The sequence below is a fragment of the Bidens hawaiensis genome, unplaced genomic scaffold, assembly GCF_021521415.1.
Source record: "Bidens hawaiensis isolate Kalapana, Puna unplaced genomic scaffold, B.hawaiensis_p1.1 tig00049464_1, whole genome shotgun sequence".
In the NCBI taxonomy this organism is placed as follows: domain Eukaryota; kingdom Viridiplantae; phylum Streptophyta; class Magnoliopsida; order Asterales; family Asteraceae; genus Bidens; species Bidens hawaiensis.
The window spans coordinates 68,093-90,774 of NW_027498852.1; the positions used below are offsets into that span (position 1 = coordinate 68,093).

General features: G+C 36.1%; 4 protein-coding genes across 4 annotated transcripts; 1 reads left to right on the forward strand and 3 right to left on the reverse strand.

The window, feature by feature from the left end:
• Positions 1-679: 679 nt before the first annotated feature.
• LOC143598021 (conserved oligomeric Golgi complex subunit 2-like) lies at positions 680-5,937 on the reverse strand. The gene is made up of 12 exons (XM_077076353.1): positions 5,479-5,937; positions 3,607-3,813; positions 3,123-3,459; positions 2,845-3,006; positions 2,630-2,729; positions 2,306-2,509; positions 2,120-2,228; positions 1,828-2,031; positions 1,640-1,744; positions 1,411-1,536; positions 1,195-1,329; positions 680-849 (listed from the first exon to the last, which is right to left on the reverse strand). Exons 1-12 carry the CDS (start codon positions 5,935-5,937, stop codon positions 736-738), a joined length of 2,262 nt encoding a protein of 753 aa, XP_076932468.1. The 3' UTR covers positions 680-735.
• A 4,945-nt stretch (positions 5,938-10,882) lies between these two features.
• Positions 10,883-13,388, forward strand: LOC143598016 (elongation factor 1-delta 1-like). The gene is made up of 8 exons (XM_077076349.1): positions 10,883-10,974; positions 11,938-12,044; positions 12,133-12,249; positions 12,346-12,436; positions 12,541-12,661; positions 12,755-12,868; positions 12,955-13,116; positions 13,206-13,388. Coding segments are annotated over exons 2-8 (690 nt in total). The 5' UTR covers positions 10,883-10,974; positions 11,938-11,961; the 3' UTR covers positions 13,208-13,388.
• Positions 13,389-15,371: 1,983 nt separating this feature from the next.
• On the reverse strand, positions 15,372-17,284 carry LOC143598017 (large ribosomal subunit protein uL22y). Its single transcript, XM_077076350.1, has 7 exons — positions 17,217-17,284; positions 17,066-17,102; positions 16,427-16,467; positions 16,111-16,341; positions 15,932-16,034; positions 15,726-15,793; positions 15,372-15,626 (listed from the first exon to the last, which is right to left on the reverse strand). The coding sequence occupies exons 1-7, from the start codon at positions 17,217-17,219 to the stop codon at positions 15,582-15,584; spliced, it is 528 nt and encodes a 175-aa protein (XP_076932465.1). The 5' UTR covers positions 17,220-17,284; the 3' UTR covers positions 15,372-15,581.
• Positions 17,285-19,109: 1,825 nt separating this feature from the next.
• Positions 19,110-21,430, reverse strand: LOC143598018 (protein LOWER TEMPERATURE 1-like). The gene is made up of 5 exons (XM_077076351.1): positions 21,391-21,430; positions 20,467-20,587; positions 20,317-20,375; positions 19,509-19,609; positions 19,110-19,402 (listed from the first exon to the last, which is right to left on the reverse strand). The coding sequence occupies exons 1-5, from the start codon at positions 21,428-21,430 to the stop codon at positions 19,364-19,366; spliced, it is 360 nt and encodes a 119-aa protein (XP_076932466.1). The 3' UTR covers positions 19,110-19,363.
• Positions 21,431-22,682: the final 1,252 nt, after the last annotated feature.

Genomic DNA, 22,682 nt, shown 5'->3' on the forward strand with positions numbered 1-22,682 from the left:
TTTTTGGCCGGAAAACACACATTTTTTCCCGAAAACTCAACAATTTTGTCCCAAACATCATGGTAACTTTGTATCGTACCTTTAGGAACTTTTTTCTAGTAAAAGCCCCAATTATTGAGGTCGGAACCCTAGAACCATCGTCGAAATCGGTTGATGGTGCTTAAGTGATGGTGGTTGGTTGGCGATGATTCAATTGGTGGTGGTAGCGGTGTTCAGGTGGTGTTTTCCGGCAAAAAAATTGACTTTCCCGGACAAAAACGTTTTTCCGGCGACCTGAAACTAACGGCGTTTGGATTATGTTAGCCGCGGACCGTTAGGAACAGATACATTAAAAGTTGGGACCATTAGTGACCAGTTCATTAGTTTGGACCGACAATGACCAAAAGACAATAGTTGGGACCAATAAAAACCAATTTTCCTATCATATATGTGTTGCAAGATGGTATGCTGTTGTTATTTTTAAGGGTTTCTCTGTTGTGATCTATGCTTTTACAGTTTTACTGCATGGGATGTATAAGTTGCTAACAAATATATCGAAATGAATTATATAAGTGGCTTCAATTCAAAGTATATAAAATAAATCACAACACTAGTTACAAAACTGTCTTTGATACAATTATTAGTAAAAATTGATTAAACAAAACCTATATATAATATTATAATGTAACAATACCGCCAGCAAAACATTCTCACAAGAAATGTAAAACATAAAACAATAACGAAAACTCGAATAAACTAGAAGCTTATTTCTGCTTGTCTATCTTGAGGTGCAACCAACTGCCACAATGAGCAATATGCCGGAATTTTGGCTGCTTCAACCCCGAGTGTCGCAAGGTTACGCCCATATTCCTGAACGTTAAAAAAGGATTACATATTTAATTGTTACTGAATACCTAATGACATTACAACTTAGGGCGTGTTTGGTTGCATGATTTGAAAGTAACGTTATTTGTAGTTGTAATAAACTTATACAATCAGTTGCTAAGTAACTGTATTATTATAGTTTGATGATTACTTTTATTGCAGCTAGTATTAAACTGCTTATCTAAATAATCAGAAGCCGAATAAGTGTATCCAAAGTCCAAACATCAAACTAATTATTATTATGACTACAAGTAGCATAGCAATAATCAGGTTCAATGCGTAAATCAAAACACCCCTTAAAAGACGTATGAAATATTCAAGAATGCACACCTGAATGTCGAGAAATAACTGCATGCAAATTCTCTCTGTTTCAGAAACATTATGGTCTGAGATGTCTGAGCTGGTGCCAGCTCGCCTCTGAGCACCTTTACGTATTCTCTGAAGCGAAGTCTCTGTTTTTCTTGCCTGGATCACAAAGTAAGCATGACTTATCAAGATCACTGAAAGATTATGATCTGTTTGTTTCTACTATTTCATGACACTTACCGTGTTAACAATATCAGCAGCCAACTCATGATACCGGCCAGTAATCTTGAAGGCAGCACCTTGCACAAGTTTACCTTTAATATCTTCTGTCAAATACGAGTTGGCCCGTTCACCATCCAGAAAAACCTGTTTGTGGGGCATACATCCACAAATTATTAGATACTTATTACTAAAAGTCGCTTTAAAATAAACTTTTTCATACAATTATAACGATAAGAATAATATATACCTTCAAGGGACGCAACACGCCTGACACATAATGAGAATGCCTTACAGGAGGCGGTTTTTTAGTCATTCTGTAAGCAGCAACTATTCCATGCAGTTGTTTTAATTCCTACAATTATGTATCAAACATGTTTATTATCGATTAAAAACTCTTAAAAAGAACTTTATAAATGCCATGGTGTTAAAAATTACCTCGCTAGACTTGTCAACTAGAGTTTCAATTATGGAATCAATAACAGAAGGGACAAGATCTTTAAGAGATTTGCCACCTTGTGAAATGCTGCTTTTAACAAGTTCAATTACTTCTGTTGTAGTACATGAGCCGATAGCCTCAAACACGTATCCAATATAGTTGCTACAAATCTCTTCAGCTAGATTATCTAGATCATTGATTATCTGCAACAAGAAACAGAAACTATTATCAGACATATTCTTATCTTACAACCCCTAAAGCTTATAAATTTAGGTGACATGAGATACATACATAGACGAAATCATCTGGAGCAGCAGTAAGTGCCCATTCATACGGAGAATTAGAGCCTGTGTTAGGGGTTCTACGAGCAGATAGTCCAGCTGACAACCAATTTGCATATCTACAAATCCAACTAGATATAAGTATAAAAAAAATTCTAAGGTTTTTGGAAAAATTTATTGCTAAATGACAACATACCTTGATATGAGCTGTAATGTTAACCGAAGAAATTTGTCAGAAATAGAAATAACAAGAACGTCTTCTTTCCAGCAGGATCTGAGGCATTCTAAAAGAGTAAGACTTTGCTTTAATGTCAGTCCATGTTCAGAACTTGACTTCTGAATTGGAGTCAAACCAGAACCTACAAGTGCAGAATCCAAAGAACCAGCAATTTCTTGAAACCTGCAAGCAATACTCAAATTATTCCTCATTTTTCTTAATTTTTTTATGCACTTGCTTTATGTAACATTGTGATAGTGGTTTAGAACTTAGATATTTTTTCATGGAGAAAACTATCAGTACCTTAATGAGAAATACACACCAATGTTCCATTGTTTCATGAAATCTAAATATACTGCCTCGGCTCGGAAGCTGCTGACAGCAGATCTGGAAGGACAGTATCCTTGCATAAAGATTAAGAAAAAGTTAACTTACAAATGGTCAACTCAGGTTTTATGTTTTATCTATAACGGGTCAACGTAAAAAAAAAAGGTTTATAGGAAACATGTATTTACTACCTTCTAAATCAGCCAGAAAACGTAAACTCGCTTTATAATTTTTCAAAAACTCGGTAGGTCTTCCAGGAGAAAAAGCCCCGGGCTTTCCTTGTTGGATTGCATAAAGAACCTCCTTAAGTATTGAATTAGCAAGGAAGCTAAATACATGCAAACCAGAATTTTCTGCAAAATAATGAGAAACAAATATATAAACATTAATATATTGCTTGATTTGTGAACAATGATTTAAAATAAAAAAGGAAAAGCAAAAAGATTACTGAATTTTGATATAACCATACCAGTAGAAGAAATCTCCAACAAAAACGTACAATTTTCTGCAATAAGATGTTTAATTTGTTTATAGTCTTCTTCAAGATCATCCCCAGTGGGCCCACCAACAACCCCAGAGGAAGCGTATGGAATGATTTTTTGAACAAACGGGGCGACAACTGTTGATCGGAATATTTCTTCTGCATTTCGTGTGTTATCCACAGCAGCATAAGCACGTAAGCAGTTGTATACTGCATTTTCATCCTTATGTTTTAATCCATCAATAAAACAGTGTCCCAAACTTGTATCCAATAATGAGCTGGCATTTTGTATCCTTTTTTCCATGTTTTCAATAAAAGGCAGGTTCTGTACTGCCATTAACAGAGAAGGAATGTGTAAGTTAATAACAAACACTAAAAACAGATAAGACCATTTCTCAAAATTTTCAGTGAGCTAAATAAAAAGAGAGAGATATTAATGTTTATTAATATAGCATGGATGTAGTGGAAAGACCTTGGCATTCGCAAAGTAAAACTTTAGTCTGTTCATTTCACTAGCAATTCTTTCCAAAAGCATGCTTTGAGTTTCTCTAAGATTAATTCCAATTTCAGCATGTTGTATAGAAACACCATTACTTAATTGACCCTTTTCTGCAGTGTGCAGATCTCCATTTGAGCCATCAACAGGCACATTATGCAGCTCATTTATTAGCTTCTCAACCTGCAATCACAATAGCAAAACTGGATAAATACCTAAACTTACTAGGTACATTTCATACAAGTATGTTGGGTTTGTGGAGTCCCATTCTTGGTTTAGACCCGCTTTAAATGAAAACAAGATTTATGAGCTGACAATTATTCTCTTTTATTTGAGCATGTTTACTTATCTTGTTCTCTAAGTTAGAAACCCAAGATCTATCTCTATATATTCATATGTTGTACATGTAATTCTTCATCACGAAAGTTGAGAGAGAAAGAAATAAAAAAATTCCTAGTTGCGTCCCATGGACTTAGGTCAGCTTACACCAAACTATGTAAATCCTTCCGTCTCATGTTCGTTTATTTTCTGCAGTTAAATTGCGTGTGCGCGCGCGTGTGTGTGTGTGTGTTTTGCTATCATCAAGATCCTAACAAGATAATGATATATAACCTTGGCTACAATCTACAAATGATCCAAGTTTCCAAATAATTGGAATAATCACCAATCAGCAATCGAGCAGAGTATGATAAGTCACATATAGCAACACTTGGCATCTATAGAGTTTTTGACTGTATAAAATGTGCCAACATAATAAGTTAATATGAAGCCCTCTTAACCAAAATCAGCAAACTAGATGGATGATCTGTAACTATGATAATGATAAACACGTAATGTTAACTTTTAACGTTTGTTAAGCATGGGAAAACTGCAATTCCTGTGAGAGGTCCAAAAAATAGAAACCTAATTCTACAACAGGCACATTATGCAGCTCCTTTATTAGTTTATCAACCTGCAATCACAATAGCAAAACTGCATAAATCCCTACACCTACTTGGTACATTTCATTATTCATACAAGTAATGATATATAACCCTGTTGAACCAAAATCAGTAAATTAGATGATCCATGATTATGATAGTGGTAAACATGTAATGTTAACTTTTAACACGTGTTAAGTATAATACAACTGCAATTTCTATGTGAGATCTAAGAACAGGAAACCTAATTCTACAACATTACTCTAAATCACTTAAATCCACATTGATCTAATAGGCTAATAGCTGGAAGGCTGTGTTATGTTAACTTTTAACATTTGCTAGGTACAATACAACTACAATCTCTACAGTCTACACAAGATCTAACAATACAATACAATACAAAACCTAATTCTACAACATTACTCTAAAATCACTTAAATCCACATCTAATAGACTAACAGGCTACTAATTACACATCTCTAAAGTCAATTAACCTCAAAAACAATAACAATACCTTAGACACAACATGTGAAGTATCAATAAACAGCTCCAATATCTCTCTCACACCAGACGCCTCAGCAATACAAACTAATAACCGGAAGACTGTGTAATATTACCTTCAACATTTGTTAAGTATAATAGAATTACAATCTCTATACGAGGTCTAACAATACAAACTAATCCTACAACATTACTCTAAAATCACTTAAATCCACATTGATCTAACAGGCTAATAACCGGAAGACTGTAATATTATCTTCAACATTTGTTAAGTATACCACAACTACAATCTCTATACGAGATCTAACAATACAAAACCTAATTCAACAGCATTACTCCAAAATCACCTAAATCCACATCTAATACACTAACAGGCAGCTAATTCGACAACCGTAAAGCTAATTAACCACCAAAACACCAACAATACCTTAGACACAACATGCGAAGTATCAATCAACAGCTCCAGTATCTCCCTAACACCAGACGCCTCAGCTCGCTGCGTAAGTCCATCCTGCAACGCGACAAGCGAACCGTCAACGGCCGTACGGAACGCGACGATCTTATCACGGATCTCAATCAACGGCGCACGCATACGCAACACGGCCGCATCAACGTCCACGAGCTTCGTGCTGAGGTTAACGAAGTCGGCGTAGTCTCGGTTGATTAATTCGACTAGTTCGTGTTTGAGAGAGGATAAATGTGACTGGAGTTCGGATCTTAGGGTTTCGAATGGGACGAAGGAGCGGAGATCGGATATGTAGGACTCGGAGTTGAAGTTAGGGTTGAGGAATGAGGATTGGTTGAACCATAACGGATGTGAGCCGGTTGGATCGCCGAAGAGGTTGGATGTGGCGGTACGTGGTGGTTGTTGGTGGTGGATCGCCATTGAAGAGTTAGTTATCGGTGAGTTCTGATTATTACCTTCGTATAGTCACAGGAATGACAATAAGAGAGTTAATTACCAGTGCAGTGTAGTTATAAAAATAAGATGGTAATATTGGTAAAAAAGTACACGTACTTTGTTTTAATTTAGCTGATAGAGAGTTAAGTTGTGGAGCCAAAATTGAATATCGGTATGTGAGCATGGTGTGCATGCTTCGAGGAGGGTGTGAACAAAGAATTCTAGGTTCGGGTGAAGGTGTAGCTAGTGTTGTAAAAATCCCGACCAGAAGTCGATTAATCCTTGATTAATCGTCAGTCCCTACTTGTAACATCCTGAATATTATAATGATAAATAAAGAAAGTTACGTTTAGTGATTTCGCGTTATTAAGTAAGTAATACCGAGTAAATAACGGATCATGGACTTAGATTAATTAAGATGGATTAAGGGTAATGGGCCTTAGGTCCATGGGCTTTAAGGGATATAAATATCCCCTTAAACCATCCTAAAACCCTAACTATCATTTCAATCTTTCATAAATCTCTACACACTTAAAAACACACACATACACTACACCTCATACTCCCGAGAGAGAGAGAGCGGATTTGAGTCCAAAAATCAAGCCGACCATTATTAGATCTTCAATATACGAGATAACCAAGCAAACCGCGACCATACCGAACGTATAAAAGGTATGTTTTGATCCTAAAGATTTCGTTTTTATAAACGTTTAGTCTTGAAACTTAGAACGAGAGTAGATCGGGTATAAACGGAACATAAAGTTGTAAACTTGATGATAAATACGAGTGTAATGAACCCGAAAATGGAAACGGCTCGATTAATGAACCCTTAACATTAGTATTGAACGTTTTTACCATAAATGTCCAAACTTTACGTCATTCCGGGCTAAGTTTTACCCAAACAAGGCCATGGGAATGATCGCGGGACTTGTTAACGCCATACCCATGGATTTCTCGGTAAAACGATGATGATTTTGGGGATTAAGGATGAACAGCGGCGGCTGCACAACTTCGCCTACAAGCAAACTTCTCCTGCAAGCAAGTTCGCTTGCAAGCAAGTTCGCCTAACTGGTAACTTCGCCTAAGGCCAAGTTCGCCTAACTGATAACTTCGCCTGGTGACAAGTTCGCCTAACTGGTAACTTCGCCTAAGGCCAAGTTCGCCTAACTGATAACTTCGCCTGGTGACAAGTTCGCCTAACTGATAACTTCGCCTGGTGACAAGTTCGCCTAACTGATAACTTCGCCTGGCATATGTTCGCCTAGGGTTAACTTCGCCGAACACTAATTTCGCCTATGCTTAAGTTCGCTTAATGTTAAGTTCGCTTATTGTTAAGTTCGCTTAATAATAAGTTCGCTGGAGTTAGCAAATGAGAAAATAAATTAAAAACCTAATGAAAAATGTGTTAAGACAGTTAATGGAAATAAAATTTTTCCAAGCTGACCTGGCAGCTCAACCCCAGCCAGGGGCTCTGCCCCTTGGACCTTGCTAGGGGCTGCCGCCCCTAGACCCCGCTGCCAGGGGCGCTGCCCCCGGACCCCCGTTCGTTGTGGGTTATATAAAGATAGAAATACAACGTGAGTGGTAGTAGTTAATTGATACGTGTAAATATTATACAGTTAGCCGTGCACAGCTCAAGAAGGGAATAACGATTAACAGAGAGCGTAACAGGATTCAGGTGAGTTTCTAGCCCCATTTATGTGTTATGTTTTCGGGGTTGTGTGCATACTCAATATGTTTGTTAATACGCTTATCCTAAGAGATAAGTGTATGCCTTATGTGAATAATGTGAAATGTATGAATGATTGCCTGATGGTACGTGAACGATCTTCGGATATTGCACGTACTGTCAGGTTGTAACGCTATGTATAAGGTAAGTATGATATGTATGCTTATGTGTATGAATGTGATAAAGTTAATAAAAGAAGGAAAGGATGGTTGTATGGTTGTATGGTTATGAAGAGGGTACCGGGCCCTAATAATACTCGAGGTATGATGTATTGTTGTATGGTAACGAAGAGGGAATCGAACCCTACTAATATTCGAGAACTAGGGAACCGAACCCTACTAATATTCGAGGAAAGAGGGTACCGAGCCCTAATAATACTCGAGGAAGGAGGGTACCGAGCCCTAATAATACTCGAGGAAGGAGGTGTCTGAGCCCTAATAATTCTCGAGGAATGTAGGGCGTAATGCTCTTTATAACGTTATATATGAAAGCAAGTTAATACAAAAGAAAGTATGAAAGTATGAAAGTATGAATGAAAGAATATAAGTTTGTGTGTATTGTATAATGTATGATTAACTAGAACTCACTCAGCGTAGCTGACTTTTAGTATGCACGCAGGTGAGTAGGATGAGGCAGCTCGCTTGAGGAGACACGTGGCACTGAATAAGAGGCTGGCATCGGAAGACTCAAGACGTTTAAGTTTAACGTTTTGTTTATTTTGAAAGACAAAATGTTGTTTTAAGACAAGATGTGTTTTGTTATGAAATGTTTTATGAAAGCTTTTATATTCCGCGAATGTTTTAATTAACTCTGATATTAGAACTGCGTTTATGAGTAAATCCAACACGAAAGTAGGGCTACTGGTAATGGGGCCTTACACTACTTCACTGATTAATTTTGGGCTAATTGGTCAATTAATCGATCAATTGTCAAATCCGGCCGAAATGGGTGGTTTTCGGCAAGATTTTGGCAAAAATCAGCGGTATCTGGCTAATTCCGGCAAATATCAACGGTTTCCGGCGATATTCCAGCCAATTTCTGACCAGAATGTGTTTACGAATGTATAAAACTGAAAAATTACATATAAAAATGTGTGTGTATATGTATAAAACTTAAAATTATACATTAAAGACTAATCTGATTAATCCCGATTAATCTTGATTAATCGTTAATCCTCACTCCACCGCCCGACTAGCGACTGACGACTTTTACAACACCGCAGTAGCCTGCATAACTGATCGAGGAGGATGTGTAGTCACGCAATGTGGATGGGCCCACAACTGCAGTTGTTGAGGTGACCACAAGGTCTGACTATAATGCAACTGTTGGGGAGGAAGGACGACAACTAAGACCATGTCCATGACAGGGCTTATTAAGGTCGTAAGACTACCTAGGCCGATTAAGTGAGGCTTCGAGTTTGAAGAAAGCAAAAGTAGTTATGGGCTTCCAGCAATATCGATGACAACAATGCCTTTGTTGGTTTTACGAGTTTTCTTAAGCACGGGTTTTTACATGGCTTCATAGAATTTCGGTAGGAGTCGGATTCTAGTGTCATCATAGTGATTACATCATACTTGTCATTAAAGATCGTTGATGAGTTATAGAACAAGTTGCTAACTGGAGATATGTGCGTCAACGTTTTCTAGTTGGTCATAAGGCATCTCGATAGCTTGACAATAAAACGAAATGTTGGATAAATTGTCAAGTTTTGTGTTTACAAACTTGCACTCTAGAGCTAGAATTACATGTATCCTAGAGGATGTTATCAAGAGCCTTTCATGCGTAGGCAGCGATTGAGCCTAGTTTGAAAATAGTATGGAGATGATCGTTAGAGATGTGCGATATATCCATTGTAGAACAATGGCTTCGGTATGTGACCATAGATCAACATTAAAGGACAAATAAGAAGATGCCATTTTTCACGGGGTGAGATGAAGATAAATGAGCAGTGGACAAAATATGCTATATAATATTAATACCCGGAGTGTATCATGAAAAGCTCTAGCCGTGAGTATTATTCGTTTTCCATTTATATAGTTAATGAAATTACTGTTGGAAAATTTGTTACGTGTGCATTAGTAGGTTGTTATGACACAACAAATGCACACTAATAGACATTGATGAATGAGATATCGATGTGTGATTCTGTGTATTTGAAAGAAAATACTATAGTGGTGTATCCCACATTGGTGGGATGGAAAACTTGTGCCTTGTTTTTCCTCTATAAATAGAGAGGTAAACTAAGTTGCAAGACACACCAAACCTTACACACAACACAAGCACTGTTGCAAGGTTTTTCAAACTTCTTCTTCTTCTACATTTCTGGTTTCTTTTATTCGAACCTTTTTCAGGTTTACGGTTAACTCCGGTAGTACTACTGCTCCGGCTGTTGTACCCTGTGAAACAACGAGTTCTCTTGGGAGACTCGAAATATTGTTTTAAGGGCCCCGTGTTCAACACGATCTTCAGCCAAACCGTTTACATTTTTTTTCGTATTGTACTTGGTTTATTTCTTTGATTCTGTATTGTATTTCAGATTCTTGTATTGTATTGTATGAGTAATAAAACTGTATGTTAATTTTTTCTTTATTTACTCAATTCACGAATTCGGTTCCTACAATTACAGATGCCTGTAACCGTGATTGCAATATTTAAATTTATGTTCATTGTTTGAAAAGGGAGAAAAGATTGAGATTGAAGGTTGAATATCAATCAAGTGATGACCTAAAACATAAATGGTCGACGAAAAAAGTGAGATCATCGACTGTCAGAAAGGAGGTGACAAAGTTAGTGCAACAACAAATTAGTATTTGGTATAATTAAAGATTTTAACCATTCGATGCAAGTGAACTAAAGTATTCAATCGTGTTTAAATTATACAGATAAAAAAATACAAGAGGTAAACTTATTTTCCCCATATGAATCCAATCACGATAGAGAGGTGAGTAGGTGACTACAAGTTGCGTCACCACAATAACTATATTTTGAATGACAGACCCGATCCTACTAAAATATGTATTTGATCAAGCCATAACACCATTGTCAAATCATTTATTTACGAAGTACAATCAATGAGAATATATATATACAAACAATGAAAGAATCAAAGGGAATATTCTAACCACATATGCAAACCCAAGGACCTTAAAGCAATTACTTACCTCTCAAATTCAATCAACTTGACAATTCTACCCCTGCTCATCTCACTATAAATAAACCTAGGGTTTTAGTTAGAGCCTCACTTCAGCCAACTACAAACGACTCACGGCAGCCATTGAATATCTCAATAACAGGTACAATCAATAAATCAGCCTTCTTTATTATTAATTAATTTATTATAATTTGTATATCGATTCACAATTCGTTTCAAAAACGAACGCAATTGGTACTGATTTGAATGGTCTGCATATTGATCATGATTTTTAGCTCATACGATTGATATTAAGCTGCTTTAAGTAAGATCCGATTTCTTATAGGCTAAGTTTTAACAGAGGCTATGCAGTTTGTAGCTAATGTGTTAATTAAAATCAGTTTTTGGTATTTAATGATTGTATAGGATTGTAGACATGATTAAGATTGGATATAAAAAACAAAATTAATGTAAAAGTTTTTGTTTTTTTAGTTTTTATTTTGGGTGATTATAAGCTGAATAATGAATGATGTGCTATTTGATCTACATATTGGGTTACATATATTATATTAACATAATCAGTTTATTAAACTTTATTTTAAATGTATTGAATTGCAGGCATGATTAGGATTAGTTTTAAAAAAAAAATTATTGTAAATGTTGATATTATTATTATTGTTATTATTATTATTATTATTATTATTATTTTTGCTGATTGTAAGCCAAACAATGGTGTTCTATTTGATCTACATTTTGGGTTAAATATCTTATTATGTATGTATAGAATTGCAGGCATGCTTAAGAATAGATTTAAAAACAAAATTATTAATGTAATAATGTAAAAGGTGATTTTTTTTTTAAAAAAATTGGTTATTATAAGCTAAACAATGACGTGCCATTTAATTCACATTTTAGGTTAAATTCAACAAAATCAGTTTATTGTAATGAATGGATGCATAGAATTGCAGGCATGGTTAGGGAATGTATATAAAAAAATTGATGTAAAAAGGTGTTTTTGTTTTTTTTTAAATTTGCTGTTTATGAGCTAAACAATGAATCAGTGATGTGCTATTTGATTCACATTTTAGGTTAAATATCTTATATTTAATTTGCAAATTTTTTGCAGAAGAGAATACTTAAGAATCTGTCAATGGCGCCCACTTTCTATGTTGGTTCAGAAGCCGGTCTCAAGAAGCTCGACGAGTACCTTCTAAGTCGCAGTTACATTACTGGGTGAGTCGTAGTTACTCTTTGATATACTCAATTATTTGTTTTTTTATAATTTTTTAGTACAGAGTATTTATGGATTTAATCTTATCAGGTACCAAGCTTCAAAGGATGATCTTGCTGTTCATGCTGCATTCACCAAAGCTCCATCATCACAATACGTGAATGTTTCTCGTTGGTTTAACCATATTGAGGCACTTTTGAGAATCTCGTAAGCTCTTTAATTTAATTATAAGTTGATTTTACACTTTAAAAAGAATATTTATAGTCATATAAAATTATAAGTTAATTATTAAACCTTTTGCAGTGGTGTCTCTGCTGAAGGAAGCGGTGTTACTGTTGAGGGATCTGCTTCTTTCCCCGAAGAGGCTGTTGCAGCTCCTGTTGCAGGCACTAATGTAAATTAGGCTTACTTTTTCTTTATTTTAATTATTATTTATTATTTATTATTATTATTAGTTTTGCATAAACTAAAATGTGATTTCATGCATACTTTATACAGGGTGCTGCTGATGAAGATGATGACAGTGATGTCGATCTTTTTGGTGAAGAGACCGAAGAAGAAAAGAAGGCTGCTGAAGAACGTGCAGCTGCAGTGAAGGCATCTGGAAAGAAGAAAGAATGTGAGTTTTTGCTCGTTTCGTTGCATATTTATTATTTTTTTCATTACCAATGTTCATGTTTATTTACTTTTCCGGTTTTGTTTGAACTATCAGCTGGAAAGTCTTCAGTTTTGATGGATGTGAAGCCGTGGGATGACGAGACCGACATGAAGAAGCTTGAGGAGGCAGTTAGAAGTGTGCAAATGGAAGGATTGTTGTGGGGTGCATGTATGTTTTTCTCCCTTTTAGTATTATATGGTTTATTAATGTGCAAAGTTGGTTTTTTATTTAAAATATTATTTTCTTGATTGCAGCAAAATTGGTACCTGTTGGGTATGGTATCAAGAAGCTCCAGATCATGTTGACCATTGTTGATGATTTGGTGTCGGTTGACTCGCTCATTGAGGAGCGACTCACGGAGGAACCAATTAACGAGTATGTCCAGAGTTGTGACATTGTCGCCTTCAACAAGATCTGTAAGTTTTTTAATCAAAATTTTGCTGGTGTTTTCATAATTTGTTGGTGTTTTGTTGTGATTAGCTGATAACCGTATTTGTGATTGCAGAGATTATCAATGGTGGATCGGATTGCTACTAAAGCATGATGGCTTATTTTTGATAAAAACGTGTTTTCGTTTCTTCGAGGAAATTTGTTTATCATACCTATTGTTCCGGTTTTGAATATGCTTATGTTGAGACACATTTTGATTTTGATCTTTCTGTGAAAGAAATTCGACAATTTAGTTTTCTCATGGCTTGTTTTTACAACTGGGGTTTACCAATTCAGTTATCAGTAACATTACAGAAAAAATTAAAATATTTTGAAAGAACATTGACATAATTCAAACAAATCTAAACAGGCACGCAATTCGACTTAAATCAAAGGTTGACTAAAACATTGTCCAGAGATGAGCTCGGTATCGGTAGCAAAGCTAAAAATACCAATATCGAAAAGTCCAAAAACAGGTAACGGGAACATTACCAGCACCGAAGAGGCGAAGGTGAAAATTTGGTAAAATACATGTACTGTATTGATCCCGAAATGTCAAAAGTGGGTACTAAAATGGCGCTGACAGTACCCGTTTGGTATTGGTACCATTTGTTCATCCCTAAACGAAACTCACTAGAAGAGTTCAGTAGGGTTCATTGGCATTTTTTAAACCCGGAACCGGGTAGGAAGCGGTTCTGGGTATGGTCAATAAAAGTCAAATCAAGTCTGGGTAGGAAGCGGTTTTGGTAGAGTCGGGTATTTGACCAGGTTTTGACCTGTTCCTTTGGTTTCTTTTGGGTTTCGAGTATGGTAGTGTCGGATTTTCCGGGTATGGCTCTGGGGAGAAATCCTATACCTGGTCCTACCTATTTCCGGTTCCGGGTATGGCTCCGGGGAGAAATTCTATACCTGGTCCTACCTGTGGGTAGGAACCGGGTCGGGTTCGGAACCGACCTTTTTGTGCACCTCTAGTCAAATAGTTAGCTTTGTAATCACATCTCTGTTTATAGCTGATGTGTTTGTTCAAATAGTGTTTGGATCAAAATTAGAGCCTTGCAAAGCTGGATAACCTCCCTTGGATGACCTATATGAAGTTTTAGAATCTGTTCAACATATCAATTTGAAGCATAATTTAAAGGGTTGTTATTGGTTTATTACTGCTAACATTTCATTATTAAGGAGAGAAATTTGATATTATTCTTAGGAAAAGCCCGAGGAGCTTATGAATTATGCAAACAAATTTTGATTTGAGCATAACTCAAAAGCATGGTGGTCTTTTTGTGTATCATACTTTTTTTCATTGTGTTATAATTGTGTGTGTGTATATATGTATATAAGGAGAAATATTAGAATTGAAACACATTATTAATACAGAAGATACTGAAGTAAGAGATGAGGACCAAGGAACATACAGCACCCACAGAGATTTTTTTCTACGTAAGCAATGACGTAATTCAGCAATAATACGGAATATGGCGAACAAGACAAAGCCCACACGTCTTATTTTCATTTTTGACGTTTTACTCTTTAATTTGTAGCCGTTACTTTTTCTAGTGTATTTTCGTGTAAATTATACAACATAAAGCAAAGATTCATTTTATTCTCATAGTCTAATATGAATAACATGTTGAGTTCCGACTAGGGCGTTAAAAGTTCTAAAGTCTGTGAACTGATTTCAAAAAAGCAACCACATGCTGAATATACAAAGTTGCGTGTGGATTTGTTTAATGAACTAGCAATGAAATTTACTTGTTAAATCTATTTTTAGCTAAAAAAAGAAACAAAAAGGTCTATTCATTCACCAGTAACACATTCATACTTTTCATTGTTCCCACTACATGATTGTCCAATCCTCTTCAACATGAGAAGAGAAAACCACCTTGTGTTATCTAGGGATTAGAAGGAGCTGGCTAATGACTGGGTTTTTATACTTCTAGTTTTATGCGTATTGGGTTTACGGGTTTCTCTACAAGTATTAGCATAGCATATATGCATCAAGACACTTAACACACAAATAAGAGGCAAGCGAAACATAACATGGGTTACTAAATATGAAGTGTAAAAAATATAGGCATATAACATTTTAATTTTTTGTTAAATGTAAAAACTATCTTGATAATTTCACTAAACAAAACTCTTTAAAAAATGTCAGGTTAACATAACTCTTACTGGCACTAGTACATAAACACAAACGTAACAATTTTCACTTGACACTCTACCAATCAACAAATAATAAAAACTAGCCTTGTCAAAATTGAACATGCTGCCACAAACAAAAAAACATTTTGGTTCAACATTTTAATTTCATAAACCACAATCGCCTCATAATTGAATATAGGATACGAATCTTTGGAAACAAAAACGCATAGTTCTGATATAACAAACGAAAACAAAAACAGAATCCTTTCTACCAACAAACTTTGAGTCCAACTCATGACAATGCACCCCATACTTAAGCCTGGTTCTTCTTGGTCCTAGGCGCCAACTGTGTCTCAGGCTGCAACATCCACAAAAGTTTCACAATTAGTTCAAACACATGACAAGACAATGTTACCAGTAATAATAATATATAAAAAATAATAATTATTAAACTAACCTCCTTTTTAACAGGTTCTTCTTTCTCTGACAAAGTAAGCTCAATGTGGCAAGGAGAAGACATGTAAGCTGCACACAAAACAAAACTTTCGGTTAAACATCTAACACAAACAAACCATACATTATGACGAAAACCCGTTTAGCCCGGTTACTATATCAAAAAAATAAACCCATAAAAAGACAAATGTTAACAAAGTAAAGACGCACGGTTGATTCTTCCATGAGCACGGTAAGTGCGACGTCTTTGCTTCTGTGCTTGGTTCACCTGAATGTGAGAGATGTGAAGAGCATCCACATCCAACCCTTTGACCTACATTATATTTATATACAATCAAAAACGTATTCAGCTTAAAATTTGTGACACCCGGACAAGAACAGTGTTATACCTCTGCGTTGCTTTCGGCATTCTTCAGCAAATCAAGGATGAACTTGGCAGACTTGGCGGGCCAACGTCCTTGTCCATTAGAGTGACGGTTTTTGGCTTGTGCGGTACGCCCAACACCACGGCAAAAACGGGTAAATGGAATGGCTTGCTTGTGAGCCAAGACATCTTCCAAGTACCTCTTAGCCTTGATCAAAGGCAACTTACGAATAGCATGGGCAGTTTCACGTGTGTTCTAAAACAAAACAATATAAAACACATAAATATATAAAACCAAAATATAGAAAGGTATAAATTATATAATCTAAAATTATATATACCTTGAAATGACACCTAAGATCCGATCCTCTGGCCTTGCAAGCTGATTAAACACACATTAATACAAACCAAAGTTAATTACCACACTATACTAAGTGTGCAAACGAGCACAGCCATTCACGAGCTACTCGAGCTCGGATCAACAAAAAACTCAAAACGAGCAGAGCCCGAGCTTGAGCCTTGTATCATAATTGTGTATTTTAAGTTTTTCCTCTTTCAGACTTCTACTATTAATTATATACTGCACAACCGAGCGCGGCCACATTTTGTCTCATTTAAGATACTACACAAGCTCGAGCTAGGTGAACTAAATTAAAAACTTATATAAATTAATTAAGAAATAAATAATAAACAAGCAGAGCCTATGCAGCCGAGCGCGAGCTTTTAAAAATTCAAGCTCTTGTAAGCTCAAGCTCGGCTCGGTTACACCGTATAAACCAGAAACCCTAAGAATAACAAATAATAGCACATATACGGTCCTAATTAAAAACTAATCAATCAGCTCCTAATTTGAAATCAATTTGTTGTGATTTAACAATTAACAAGCTAATAATAATAATAATAACCGTCTAAACGATAGATCGGTATAAACATTTCAAATCTAATAACAATAACAACTACAAAACTCAATGTTAACTTACATTTGGTAGGGTTTTCCGGCTCCTTTGAGTACTTTACCTGAGAGTATTATCAACATCAATAACAATAATTAATAAAATAGAAGATAATTCCAGAACACTAGATCGATATATGTATATAATTACTAGTACATAAACTAACTAACTAACTAACCATGGCTGCTGAAGATGATGGTGAAAATGGTGTTTGTTATTCGGAAGCCGCCCTAGCAAATAATAATAGAATGTGAGGGCTAGGGTTTGTAGCTATAACGATGCCCTGTGGTTTGTTTGGGCTTGTGTTGGGCCTTATGTTAACCCAAATTGTAAGATAAATCAATTGGGCATTTTCTATTGAAATAAAGAGAAGATATACATATTCCTTCTTAGGTTGTTTGTTTTGATGGGACTTTAAACGTTAAGTTAAAACGCTAAACTGGTGTAACGTAGGCAGTGAGGCTTTAAGTCTTTAACTAAAACGTCCCTTTAATATTACGTTATGGTTTAAAGCCTTGTTACCACGTTAAAGCCCCACCATTTATTTTTTTAAAGCATTTGGGGCCCACCATGTCCTTATTTTACCACGCTACCATTTCGTTGTTTATCGCCTAGGCCTTAAAGCCCCAACGTGGTGTTTAAAGCCTCGTTAACACACCACACGACATCACTTTCTAAAGCCACTGTTGAAGACCTAACATTTACACTAACATATTGTTTTTCACTTTTTCCTAACAAGAGACGGAAGATTTAATTTCAGTTAAGAAAATATGTCAAAAACGATGATTTATAGTTGAAATTTTATACTTTGTTTCATTTGTGTACTTAAGCATGTATAATTACTCAAATGAAATTCGGAAAACCGAAATTTTAACAAACGTTTTTTAACTTTCAAACTTAGCTTGGTAGCTAATTTGACGGCTTCTTTATTAACGATTGATTGCTGGCTTCTACAACACCCCTAAAATCCATCTATAGTCCACTTTATGAGATTCAAATCTGTACTAATTTGGTGAGAATAAACACCAGATGCCACTATGATAAAAAGTCAACAGCATATACCCATTACTTCATAACTCATACCTTATGTGCATGGAGTAATTGTACTAGACCAATATTTGAACAATGTTTCGTCCATAGAGGGGCAAGTGATCAAAGATTAAATTCTGATTTATTTGAACTTTTAATTTTTAATGAGTTGCTTTTAGTTTTATTTTGTATCTATTATCTATCTTCTCTTTCTATCGGATAGCCTTCATCTTTTATCTTGTATCTACTTTCAATATTGTATCTTTGACTATATATTGTCAACACTATTTTGTATAAAGTACATATACAAAGTTGCATAAGCTGTTACTTTCAGTTTGCTAAAACGGTATTTTTTTTAAACCAAACTCTTTTTGACCCGAACACAATGCGATCCATTATCCAAAACCCAATTGTCCTGCACGGCTACACCATCTATCACTAAAGAAATTGGTTAGTTTGTTTTAAAGATGAGTTCAATATGGCGTATAACAAAACTTATTCACTACCGTTTTAAGTGGGTCAATTCATGATTTGTTGGACCAAAGAACTGGGTTGGACATTTGGACCTATAGACTCACCCATCATACCCGATCACCACGACTAGAAAGGTGACCAAAACTAGGGTGTAAACGAGCCGAGTTGCTTGCGAGCTACTCAAGATTGAATCGATAAAAAGCCCGAAACGAGCCGGGCCTTTTCGAGCTATAGCACAAGCCTCAAATAAAGCTTGTTTATTTATCGAGCCCGAGCTCGAGCCATTTAAGGGAAGCTAGTTTAGACTCTTCGAGCCTTGTGAACCTTTAAGGTTTACTGCTTTTGGGCTTATATGTACTAACACTTCATAGCCAAGTGTGAGCTTTGGCTGGTTAAGGTACTAAACGAGCACGAACCGAGCTTAGGCTCATTTAAGTTTTTTTTTCCCAAAATTTATAAAAATAATAAAAATGTATATAAATTAATTATTAAATGGCAAACAAGCCGAGCCCAAGCTCGAACTCTCGTAAGTCAAAACGAGCCAAGCTTGAGCCTAGTCGAGCTCAGGCTCGGCTCGTTTACATCCTTAACCAAGACCAGTACTGCTAGAAATCAGCTGGGACCAACAGCCCCCATCATACCAACTTTCGATTGCCATATATATAAAAAAAGAAAAAGAACATCTCACGCAAAGTCTAAAACGGAATCACAAGCATCGGCTTATTACATTACACAAATTGACTTGCTGCAATTACCATTGTAGTCCTTTTGCACACTGATAACTTACTTCTTCATTTATAGATACCCAAAACCGGATATTTCTCAAACAAGCGTAGACCTCAAACGCGCAATTAACTCATCCTGCCATATTGGAAAAACCAGAAACGTCAACCGAAAACAATACTGTCATCCATATATAATTATAGAAGTTTACATAATATTGCAGTATTATAAATTCAGTAATTTACTTCCTCCCTCTTTGGGAAAGGCCTCTCTCTCTTAAAAGCACTCGGAGTCTCTCTACAGTCAACTTGTTGAGATTTTCAGGTAGTTGTGATTTCGGTCGCTCTGCATGATGTACAAATGCTGTTATTAGATGCTCTACCAATAAAATTAACAAAAGCAGTTATAATATCTTAATTCCCTTTAGAATAATAGTTATATGTGGAAAAGGAGTGTAAATGAGCCAAGTCGAGCCGAGCCACGTTTATTATTTCTTATTTAATTCAAATACATTTTTAACTATCTTGTTATACATTTTTAATTAATTGTACACATAATATAATATATATTATTTATTTATGTTATCATAATTTTAATATAATAATAAATATTATAAGAATATAAAAAAAATATAATGAACAACAATGATGTTAATAATAGACTTGTTCAGGCTCGCGCTACATGAAGCTCGGGCTCAAGCTCATTTATTAGAAAACCTTATTTACAAGCTCAAGCCCTTTTAAGCTCGGATCAATTCAAGCTTTTAGCGAGAGCCGATCTTGAGTAGCTCACGAGCGGTTTGGCTTGTTAAAACCCCTATAAATAAAGCGAAGTAAAGCCAAATATGTTGTACACTACTTTTTTCATTTTTGTTCTCAAATATGCCGGTCCGTCTGTTTTATCAGCAAATGGGACCAAATATCACATTTTCTCTCTTTTACCAACACAAGAATGAGATCCACAAAAGAAAATGTTCAGTTGAAGTCTAGGTTAAAATAAAAATATCAACTGGAGTTACTTAGATACAAGCATATTTATACTGCGACGCTCACCTTGCTGGGAAGCTGCCCTTTTGTTAGAACTCCTACCATCCACAGCTCTTTCTGAAGCCCTGGAAGTGATTAAATATTATAAGATAGAAACCAAAATGAAATGCTAAACAAGGAATGAAATAGATTTACTAAAAATAATGAAAGATATACCGCTTTCTTGAGCCTTCTTTGGTGCCCACAGCTTTTGCACTTGATTCAGTTTTCTGTTGCTGCTTAAGCAAGAGGGATCTTATAAGTATGTTCATTTGATCCGTTTTTATTTGCTGGTTTTCTGAATAGAGTAAATAAAACTAGTTAAAACATCTGAGTTAGCTATATGTTTACAAAGCACAAAACTCATGTTTGTTGTAGTTATTATGAGTAGTGAGACACGCGGTAACACAAGAAATTAACTTGTAAGAAATCTTGATGCTTGCAGCCAAATTATTTAAATTTACTCTTATTGAAATTTTACAGAACACAGGACAAATTCAAATCACAAATTCACAAGTAAGCGAGAAAAAGTCAAATTGTTGAATAATGCTGGTTAACCTATAATGTGTAATGTTATCAACAAGTTATAAGATGGACTTTTTATGAAAGAACATTCTCAAAATATAACACAGGATCAGATCGTCTTAATTACAAGAAAATGCTGATTAATCGGCCTTACCCTATGAATCTGAACTTTATTAGTTTCATGAAATCTGAATCATAAACCATAACAATCAAATCATATTCGCTTCATTTCTTTTCTAATAGATCATATAATTCATCAAATGCTAAAAGTAAGCACTATGGGTTGCATAAATTAGAATATACCTTTATTGATCATATAAATAAAAAATTTCCTGCTGGCATTGCAATTTTACTAGATACCGGCATAAAAGATAAAGTGGTAAATCAATCTAAATACCAAAACCAATGAAGCATAGATCATAACTACTAATAGGATTCACACAAACTTGATCAATGAACCAAATAAAACATTTTGAAAACCATGGTCAATACCATCAACAGCATATTGCTTATATCAAAACTTAGACATACTAATTCAGCATAATAGGCTATTGTACATAAGATTCCAAAATTTACCTGGAGGTGATGTATCATGATCAGTGACATAAACACGCATATTACCTTGCAAATGTGCATAGAGTATCACATCAAAACATACGTATAATTTACTATAAAACGATTACAATAAAGTGGCAGGCAAACGGGCAACAAGCTGCGCCGCAACACCCTTTTGAATAGCAAAGTCAATCCTGCTAAAAACGAAGCTTTGGGACCTAGAAGCTGAAGAGGTTCCGTGTACGACGCGCTGAACCCTACTCAAAAATTTCACAGCCTCTGGAGCCAGAAAACCAAATGTATCAAAGGCAAATGGTAGAAAGACATGTTGATTATCTAAACAAGCTTTCTCGTGTTTAACAACTTTGCCCGATTCAGCCTTCAACGCAGCCTGACCCACAACAAACCCACGGTCCCTGAGCCCAACAAGAGGAGACACTCCTGTAAGATCCACACAGGCGTGTTTCCCCCCTGCCCACCCGAACACAAGAATATCAGCTGGTCGTAAAATAGACCTCCCTTCAAGAGGATCCGTGAGAAAGTTAACAGGGGCCTCCTTTTTAGCAGAAATCCCTGCCCGTTTAAGAACATCACACAGAACATCCCTAACCAGATCATGTATGTATTTAAAGCCAGGCAATTCTTTGCAATGCATCGCATGGTCACCAAAAGAATCCAAACAGACCTTGCGACAAATTGGGCAAGGTTCATCCGTCGGGAACATAGGGATCATTAACCGGTACTTGAGGATAGCCCGATACTCCAAACCCGACATACGTTGGCCTAATCCTTCAATGGGGATGGCCGTTAGAAAATCCTGAGCCCGAGGAGCCCGAAGGCATTCAAACACCGCCTTTTGGCGAGGGGATAGATCAAACTTCACTTCTAAACTCCTGACGATTCCACTAAATAAGGCACTCGCCACAACATGTTGGGCTTTAGGGGGGCGGTGTCCTTATTAGAGAACCCGCTAAGATCAAAATCTGGAAGTGAAGTACGTAAACGATCCATCGCACAGAGTCCAACCCATAAATATCACAACCCCTAAGAATATGGTCTTGCAAACACCACGACTGTGCTCTCGAAGCCACAAAAGCATATGAAGATACATCCTCGGCCGAACAGAGACCCAACCCCCCATAACGGATCGGAAGTGATGCCAACCTCCATTGGAGATCCCCAAAGAACGGACCTCCACAAACCACGATGTCCTCAATCGCCCTTCGAAGACCATTGTCAAATATAGAAATAGCTTCCCCCACATACATAGGTTGGCACGTTCTCAAACCTAACAAAAGCTTGGCGACTCCCAT

Bases quoted from the DNA above. Each gene is read 5' to 3' on its own strand.
- LOC143598021 (XM_077076353.1), bottom strand. From the start codon at position 5,937: ATGGCGATCCACCACCAACAACCACCACGTACCGCCACATCCAACCTC. The intron at 2,032-2,119 runs GTATGTATCTCA...TTCTTGTTGCAG, and splicing joins CTCCAGATGATTTCGTCTAT to ATAATCAATGATCTAGATAA. The intron at 1,537-1,639 runs GTATATATTATT...CCCCACAAACAG, and splicing joins GCGTGTTGCGTCCCTTGAAG to GTTTTTCTGGATGGTGAACG.
- LOC143598016 (XM_077076349.1), top strand. From the start codon at position 11,962: ATGGCGCCCACTTTCTATGTTGGTTCAGAAGCCGGTCTCAAGAAGCTC. The intron at 12,437-12,540 runs GTAAATTAGGCT...TACTTTATACAG, and splicing joins CTCCTGTTGCAGGCACTAAT to GGTGCTGCTGATGAAGATGA. The intron at 12,869-12,954 runs GTATGTTTTTCT...TCTTGATTGCAG, and splicing joins AGGATTGTTGTGGGGTGCAT to CAAAATTGGTACCTGTTGGG.
- LOC143598017 (XM_077076350.1), bottom strand. The intron at 16,035-16,110 runs GTATAACACTGT...AATATAATGTAG, and splicing joins ATGCCGAAAGCAACGCAGAG to GTCAAAGGGTTGGATGTGGA. The intron at 15,627-15,725 runs GTTAGTTTAATA...TGGATGTTGCAG, and splicing joins AAGAACCTGTTAAAAAGGAG to CCTGAGACACAGTTGGCGCC.
- LOC143598018 (XM_077076351.1), bottom strand. From the start codon at position 21,430: ATGCGTGTTTATGTCACTGATCATGATACATCACCTCCAG. The intron at 20,588-21,390 runs GTAAATTTTGGA...TACTCTATTCAG, and splicing joins TCATGATACATCACCTCCAG to AAAACCAGCAAATAAAAACG. The intron at 19,403-19,508 runs TAAATTACTGAA...CCAATATGGCAG, and splicing joins TTTCCCAAAGAGGGAGGAAG to GATGAGTTAATTGCGCGTTT.